The sequence below is a fragment of the Anopheles stephensi genome, chromosome 2 (assembly GCF_013141755.1).
Source record: "Anopheles stephensi strain Indian chromosome 2, UCI_ANSTEP_V1.0, whole genome shotgun sequence".
NCBI lineage: Eukaryota > Metazoa > Arthropoda > Insecta > Diptera > Culicidae > Anopheles > Anopheles stephensi.
Window position 1 is genome coordinate 80,278,729 of NC_050202.1, and position 8,344 is coordinate 80,287,072.

The 8,344-nt window shown below is 44.9% G+C and overlaps 1 protein-coding gene across 1 annotated transcript; it reads left to right on the plus strand.

The window, feature by feature from the left end:
• Nucleotides 1–449: 449 nt before the first annotated feature.
• On the plus strand, nt 450–3,308 carry LOC118505501 (angiopoietin-related protein 1-like). The gene is made up of 3 exons (XM_036041362.1): nt 450–2,150; nt 2,248–2,871; nt 2,942–3,308. The coding sequence occupies exons 1-3, from the start codon at nt 1,675–1,677 to the stop codon at nt 3,186–3,188; spliced, it is 1,347 nt and encodes a 448-aa protein (XP_035897255.1). The 5' UTR covers nt 450–1,674; the 3' UTR covers nt 3,189–3,308.
• The last annotated feature ends 5,036 nt before the right edge of the window (nt 3,309–8,344 follow it).

The window sequence follows — 8,344 nt, forward strand, 5'->3', positions numbered from 1 at the left end:
AGGGAGTAGCGTGACGGGTTGGCATGTTTTTCCCTGGCGCCAGTGCCTGAGCTTTGCAGGAAATGTGGCAAAGAAACGACAACTACTGATCAAAGGGTACCCACCGGTACCGGTAAGCAGAGATAGATCTGATTCGTCAAATGCATTCGCTGAAAGTAAAAATACCACGGATACGCTTTTCATGACATTCTGTAGTGGCGTGGCACAGTTCTCTCGCGCTACCTTTCATCCGTTTTGCCAACATTCTGTGGTTTGGTAAACGGCGAACCGCAGCCACTGTACTGTACTGTGCAGTTCGTATCGGAAGCTTTTCATCACCCTGATGACCGTGTGATTGCGACGGTGTTTGCAAAGGAAGCTGGTTTTGTTTCGTAGTGCATGTTTTTATAGTAACAGCAGTGGAACGGGTGAATAGAATGAAGCAGATTGATAAGAACTACCAGGTATCGATGTTGGTACAGAAATGTTTCAAAGGAAATGCCACAAAGACACGGTTCTGGTGACTAACATCCGGACATGCCATTATGGTCAGGAGCATCTTTTTATATCATAATATCAAAGACAGTTTTAATAGAACAAGACGACCGCGTCATAAATCCTACACTGACGTCAAGTCGGTGCATCGACCGCCGAACGGTTTGTGTGTCATCCATATTTATGCTGAATGGGCCTGTTTTTTTTCGCTTTCTTTCTCTCGTTTCCTTTTCTTCCTTTCATTTTTTTCTCTTCTATTTGGCGTACAGCTGACCACGCTTTGTGCCTGAATTTGCATATTGATGTAAACCACCGTCAGCAATCTACATTTCGGAGTGATTAAATTGTTCGACCGTTCGGCGATGCGGGCTGCCCAGTGCGGGTTAGGATAAACATAATAAATTGCCGACAGATGTGTGGTGCTGAGGGTAGAACTGGTTTTCTAAGCTGCAAAAGACTTTAGCCCAAAAAAGCAGGCACTAAGAGAATTAGCAAATTAAAGATTTGTGGTGGTTGTGTTTTGGTTTTTCGGGTGGCTCGGGTCGAGCTGATTTCAGATGCGTAGAAACCAGTTTAGTCGCGTTGATGTTTGCGGATCGACGATCCGTTTGGGGACAAATTGCTATCGCGAGGTGTTTCGATTCCTTCGGGTGACACTATTTAATCATCAGCATACACACACTTTCTCTTTCTTTTGCGAGCGCGGACATCCGATTTCGATACGGCTGGGCGTTGTAATTTGAGCTTTTGATGTTTGAACGATCAGTTGGTGAGGTTGATGTTCCGCTACTCGGCAAGAAGAAAAGGCGAGAGAAGAAGAATCGTAAAATCTAGAAATAGATTCACACGGGTTAATAAGCAAAACAAGACCAAACATCGCCTCCTGACGAGAAAGTGTGGGCAGGTTGGTTTGGGCAATCGACGTTAGCATTCGTGATTTGGGTCGTCCGAAACGACAAACCTGTTGGTGGTGCTCTGTTGTGTTGCGTTTTTTTCCTATAGTATACCGCGAAAGCTTCCTTGCTGGTTCAAGCGCTCGATCTAACGGTTCTTGCAGGTTGATTCGGTAAGTTGCCAAATGAATAGTTTAGAAAGCATCATTTCGCCGTGTATGGGTGAGCTGGGCATTGAGTCGGTATCGGTATCGGTTCGGTTGCGTGCTGCTGTGGTCGACAGTCGTGTTTCAGGAACAGAACGAAAATGAGGCAACTACAGCTGCTCCTGGTCGGGGCGGTACTGCTATTGATGATGGCGATGCTGCTGACCGTGCACGGTGAACCGATCAAGTCGAGTCACCACGGTCACGGCCACGGTCACCATCATCACCAGCCCCATCACCATCACAAGAAGAAGCACAGCGGCCATCATCACCATCACAACATGGTGTACGGGTTTGGCGATCCGTTCGAGTCGAACGGTCGGTGGCTGCAGGACGAGAACGAGCAGTGCAACTGTGACGTGATTGTGCAGAAGATGAAGAAGCTGCGCGAGAAGGTGCTGACGGTGGTCAGCTCATTTGATAAGCTGCTGCAGGTGCAGGTAGATCTGCGCAACATTAAGAACATGCTGAAGAACATCGACCTGAGCTTGACCACGCTGGGAGGTTACGTTGCGAGCAGTGAGAGCCAGATCGCTTTCCTCGAACATCAAACGCATGCAATTTCACTTCAGCTAAGGTAGGTTAGGTGGGCAATTGGATAGGCGATTATACTGACCTACTTTCCGGTGAGAGATTGAGATGTTTCTACCCGATTTCTTTCTCATTGAATCCAGCCGAGCAAAGGCCGGTGTGGTGCAGCTGGTGACGAAGGAGAATCTGGTGGAAGCGCTAGGACCGGTGAAAACGTCCACCGACTCACCGCCTCTGGAGGAGAAGGACGAAATCGTGTACAGCTCGTGTCAGGATCGGCGCATCATCAAGACGGGCGTGTACAAGGTGTACGTGAACATCACCAAAAGTATGTACGTGCTGTGCAGCTTGGACTTTGGCCAGAACGCATGGACGGTGATTCAGAATCGTTTCGATGGGTCGGAAACGTTCTTCCGGCCGTGGAAGCACTATAAGCTTGGGTTCGGGTACTTCGGGTACGGCGAGTACTGGCTCGGGCTGGAGAACATCTACACGATGATGTCGGGCCGGGAGTACGAGCTGTTGATACTGCTGGAAGACTTTGATGGTAAGTTTGCGTACGCCAAGTACAAGTACTTCCGCATCGAGGGCGAAAAGGACGACTACAAGCTGGCCAAGCTGCACGGCTACATTGGCAACGCGGGCAACTCGCTGCAGGATGCGGAGGGCATGAAGTTCTCCGCGTACGATCGGGATAATGACAAATCGCCGACCAACTGTGCGCAGGAGAATCACGGTGGCTGGTGGTACAGGGCGTGCGGTGACAGGTAGGAGGGTTTGCCCGCATTGAACGAATTGTGGAGCGGAGTTATTGAACATGGGCTGTTTACTTTCTAGCAACTTGAACGGTGCGTACCGGAAGGAGTACTCGCACGATCTGACCGGAATGTTCTGGAAGGAGTTCCGCGGGCTCAACTACAGCTTGAAGCGGTCTCGTATTATGATCCGCTACAAGAAGGAGCACCAACACCATCATAAACCGCACTATCAGCATCACGGCTACCACCGAATAGACGTGGAGGATGGTGAGGAAGAGGTGGATGAGGAGGAAGAGTTCGAGCCCGATTTTGAGGTCGAGTTCTAGGGCAACGAGTTGGAATCGTGAATCAATTATTTATATTGCTTATCATATTTATAGCACCGAAAGCTTTCAAGCGCTGCATCAATAAAATTTGTTTCGATTACACTACTTGATACAATGCAATTAGTTTGTGAGGTGCGTGTTTTGTTTTTCATTTCACTTCAACTGCACTTGACGCAATGGACGCAGCTATGGCAAGCTGCAAGAGTGAGCTTTCGACTTTTCAGTTCGTTGATAAAATGGGACAATTAATCGAAACAAAAGTGGTAATTATTTCATTAGCAAAATAATGCTGCTACCATGGTAGATATTATTGACAGTACGGCTAACACTGATGAAGTGTTTGCTGCTCCAAACCTCCGCTCGCTTACATAATGTAATTAATATTTTCCCTTCGCTGATGTCTCACACCGATTGCGTTAGTCAAATGTTGCACAATACATATATTAATATTGTGTAATTTATTTTCTGTCATAATAAATATTCTTTCTCCAACCCAGGCCTTCCATTGGTTGATGATACCAAACTGTACCAAAGTACGGTGCTTGGTAAAGCCCATCGCTCCGATGCGAATCTCCGGCACAATTCGTCAATGTTGTGGTCATCTACTGGTCGTTTTAAGGGGTTGACATTTACAGGCGCATACCACGGACAGCATCAAAAAAACACAGGCCACAAGGAGGAAGGTCCAAGCGATCGCCAGGGCGAGGGTGAATTTCGAGTGAATAATTCAAATTATTTTTATTTATTACTGCGCCCAAACCCACTTCCCACTCCGAAATGGGCAGTGATTTATTTGGAGCAATGCCCGGAAGCAGCGTAGAACGAGAGCTTTTTTTTCTTCTGTCGCTTATTTGCGGGAAGAAGATGTTTCCGAGAAGGAATGAAATGGAAATAAATTTTAATAAAATGCATTTCTGCATTAATGGCTATTAATCCATTTGTGGAATATTTGAGTGAGTCAATATCAATTCATTGAAGTAAGGGCGAGCCGCAATTGAGAATTGTTTATTAATTTGGAAAATCTATACCACAAATGAGGTGCCAATAACTTACGTCCTGGGTTATTTAGTAAATTTTACAGCTCATAACATAATTTTATGGAATAAAATGAAACGTGCAAATTCGCAAACGGACTTCAGCTGCAGTATTAATATACCCAGCAATGAGTAAAACAAACCCGAAATGCCTTATGAAAAGTACAAAGTTCTGCGACCTCGCACAGAAACCGGCATAACCTCTTTTCACAGCGTTCAACGTCAGTTGCAGCTTGTTTGAACCTTTTTAACGAAATGCCACTTCCAAATTAGGCAAACGGTTTTTCGCCCAACCGAACCTGGTGAAGAAATATATTTTCCGTAATGAAATATGCTTCACGTCCTTTACCGGGTAGCTTCCGGAAAAGGGATGCAAATGCCAGGCTAGCCGTGGCTTTCGGGAGCGTTTTACTTTGATGTTTTAACCCGGGCACGAAATTTTCCCTTTCACGATCAAACACACTACCATTCACACTGGCACTGTGGGTCAGCTGGGTGCATTTCTGGTGCTTTGCAATTTCTGCAGCTGCTGGCCGAAATGCACGAAAGAAAGCACGAAAAATCTGTTGAACGAAACTGGGACGCTGCATTAGCGTCAAAATGCTCCGAGCATCAGGTTTTCGGTTGCATTTTGTTGATCCCTTGGTGTGGCCGAGCGCTGGAGTGCGGTGGTGGTAATTTTTGTTTATATGTACGTGTGTGCACTTCTTATCATTGCTCTAGCGTCGCTCAACATAATCATCATTATCGTCTGCATCATCAGATGCTTCGTCACCGTATGGTCCACTCACCAAGGGAGCTCGTGGCTCGTGGCACAGGTTGAAAATGAAGCGAAGCGTGTGCGATTGGGTACCATTTTCGACTAGTCGTCCTGTTCTGTGTCGTGTGATTTTTCTCTTCAATTTTATTTTGTTTTGTTTTGTGTCTTGCTTGGTAAAGTTTCGACAACATTTTGGACAACCGTCACCCAAAAGCGTGGCTCAAAACGGGAGACGAGATCGAATGCAGAACGACACAGCATACAAGAACATACCACCCCTACCGTTAGTTTTGCATCCTCACACACACACACACACACATTAAATGGCTGAAAATTAAATTGGCTTTTAAACTTTTTCCATTTAGCAAATTATGTTAATCCAGAACACTGGCACACACAGCACACAAACCTCAAGAACCCGAAAGCCGGTGCAACGGTGCTTTGCTCTATGTTCCCGCAGGGAGAACAGACTTCTTTTTTTTCCTGCATGTTGTTCCGTGTCGTACCGGCTTGTTTTGTGTGTGTATGTGTGTGTGTGTTTGGTGTTGTTGCTGGAGCCTCACACGCCAGTCCCACATATTTTCGGTTTTGATTTTACTGTCGTATGAAAGTTTCGGTTGCGAGTGAATAGTTGGCGGAAGGTGGGACGTTTCTCTCTCTCTCTTTCACTCGTTTTAATGCCACACGTTTTAGCACATTTAATTTTAATTTTATTTCCGCTCCTATTTTGCCCGAGCGCCTTTCGGGCCGGGCAAATCAGAATCATTAAAAGGTTGGAATTTTCCGGCGTGAAGCATGAGCATGTTTAACGAAGGTTTTTGGGCAGCCGGTGGAAAGGAATCAGACTTGTTACATGAAAACATAGAGTTGTAGCATATACATGGATGGCACGACGGATGGTTGTTAACGTTGGATGACTTGAAGAATATTTTTGAGACGAATGTTTTGTGAACTGTGACGGTAAATGTTGTCTTTTGGTCTTTTTTGATGAAAAAAATGTAGTGTGTTTTTTATTGACGCGCACTCGTTCGTAGTCGTGTTCATTTATTTTAATGATGTGTGCAATGATTTTCTTTCTTTTTGAGGTTTGTAAAAAGAATTTGTAATTTTTTAAATATAGATCGGAGCTTGTAAAAAATAGGTTGAAGAGGCCTAAGACAATTAAAAGCCGTAAAATAGATGCTCCGTAAAATAGGGGCGGTCCGGTGGCCGAGGCGACAGCGGCGCCGGTCTTCACACGGCAGGGCCGGGGTTCAAATCCCATCCAGACCGCCTCCCCGTACGAAAGGCTGACTACTTTTCTACGGGTAAAATTAAGTCACAGAAAGCCAGAAATGGCAGGCCGAGACCTCTCGAGGTTGTAGTGCCACAGAAGAAGAAGAAGAAGAAGAAAATAGATGCTGTGAACTGTTTGAGCTCCATTAGGTAAAACGTTCTCCATTTCTTAGTCTTTTAAGACCGTTGCCTAAAAGTATGCAATTACATGTTTTAATTATTAAAACGGTTTCGAATAGTTTATCAGCATGTGTATTCAATCGAATAATAATTCATCTACATGACTTTGCAATAAACGATTTAAAGGCTATATTTTCCACGAATTTATTGCTTTACTCTTAATGATGGTCTTGCTATGGGAAATTTAATTTAATTATTCCATCAACCAGAGCATACCAGCACTAAAGTTCGGATACAAATATGTAATCATTCAATCAACCATATGCATTATTCATGTACAATAACTTGTGCTCGAATCTTATCTTATCTTTAGCTCCACCGGTCATCCGAGCCAGCGGCGTTAAGTTTTCCCCAACTCCAAATACTTTCCATCTCGGCCCATAAAACATCAAGGCAGCAGCAGCAGCAGCAGCAACACCAACAACAACAGTTTAAATCCACCCATCCCTCCCAGCAATATTTATCGCTCCGGCTCAGGATAATGTAATATGTACCCAACTCATCACCTCCCATCGCCCGTACGCTGGCAAGCGTTCGGCCTGCACCGTTCACACCACTGGACTGCAGGCAATCGCTTGAGGTTAATTTGCTTAACATGCTGCTTAAGACGATGGTGACGGCGAGCGAGGGGAGGGGGGGGGCAAGCTTGTGCGGGAAAAGTTTCCCAAAGTCCAATATTCCGACTTTCCCGACGTGCCGCTGCGACGGACCATCGATCAACCGCATTGTGCCGCTTCGCCAGTTGCTTGTACAGTCTGCAGGAAAGAAGGTCAAACCCGGACCTGAAGCTTGGATTGAATCACGGCCCCCTGGTAATGATGGAGCGGCGGGAGTAAATTACCGGCTGGGGAGGATTATAAATTTTAATCTCTTCTTTTCCGTGGGGTCGACTTTTCTTCCCCGTCGTTGTCTGTGGCTTTGGTGCAGGCAGGCAAAGTTACGACACGTACTTACTGGTTTCTACCTTTTGTGGGATAAGATCTTTTCACATTTTAAAGGGCTTTTGGTTGCTAGCTAGCAGGGGTGCGCGCAGTGACTTGGGAATGGAGGACTGGTGATATCGATCGGTTTCTGATCGAACTGAAGTAATTGTCTTTTGATGTTGGTAACAATTAAGCAGCAATCTGGTCGGAAAATAGAATTTATCGCCAAGAGGAGAAGGCTAAGCTTTGTGTTGACGGTTTTGTTGGAATGGAGATTCTAAAAATGTGTTTAAGTGTATCGATAGAGGAGTTTATTACCGAGCAGAAACAATCCACCTGCATTTTTGTAAACCTTGCGCTATTAAATGCCTATTCACCTTCCGGTGCATAAATATTATGTGCAATTCTTCGGCATTGTAGCACAAGACTTGATTAACGTCTCGAAGTGGTTGGCTTTTTGTTTTGGTGGTATCTGGAAGCTTTAGAGATACTTTTAGAGATATCGCTTTCAGTGTTTGTATGGAGTCTTCGAGGTCCGCTAAGTAATCTCGTTGATTTGGCCTTAGCTTTGCATGCTGACCAGAAATTGATACATCATATCATTTATCCCATCCCAGATCAGATCTCAGATGTATGTATGAGAGACCCTTGAGAAAGCATGAGTAGTAGAAATACTTTGTTTATTCAACGGTTCTAGTAACTTTATTTGAGGATATACAATTGGTTCCGATGAAATTATCTCTACCCAATATATAAAACTTATCCCAATCATATTTAGCCCTATAAGCAGGAAGTTTATTTGCACTTAATAATACCTGAAAGGCTCAAACTTACCTTCTGGATTAACTGACAGTGATTACCGCATTCACTCGTAGTGTCCAAGGCCCTGCCAACATGAGTGTAGATCGGTGCCACTTTGATTTTGATTATTCGGAAGCTGGCTCCATTTTCTTTCGAAGTTTTCATCTATTTTAATGCATCGGG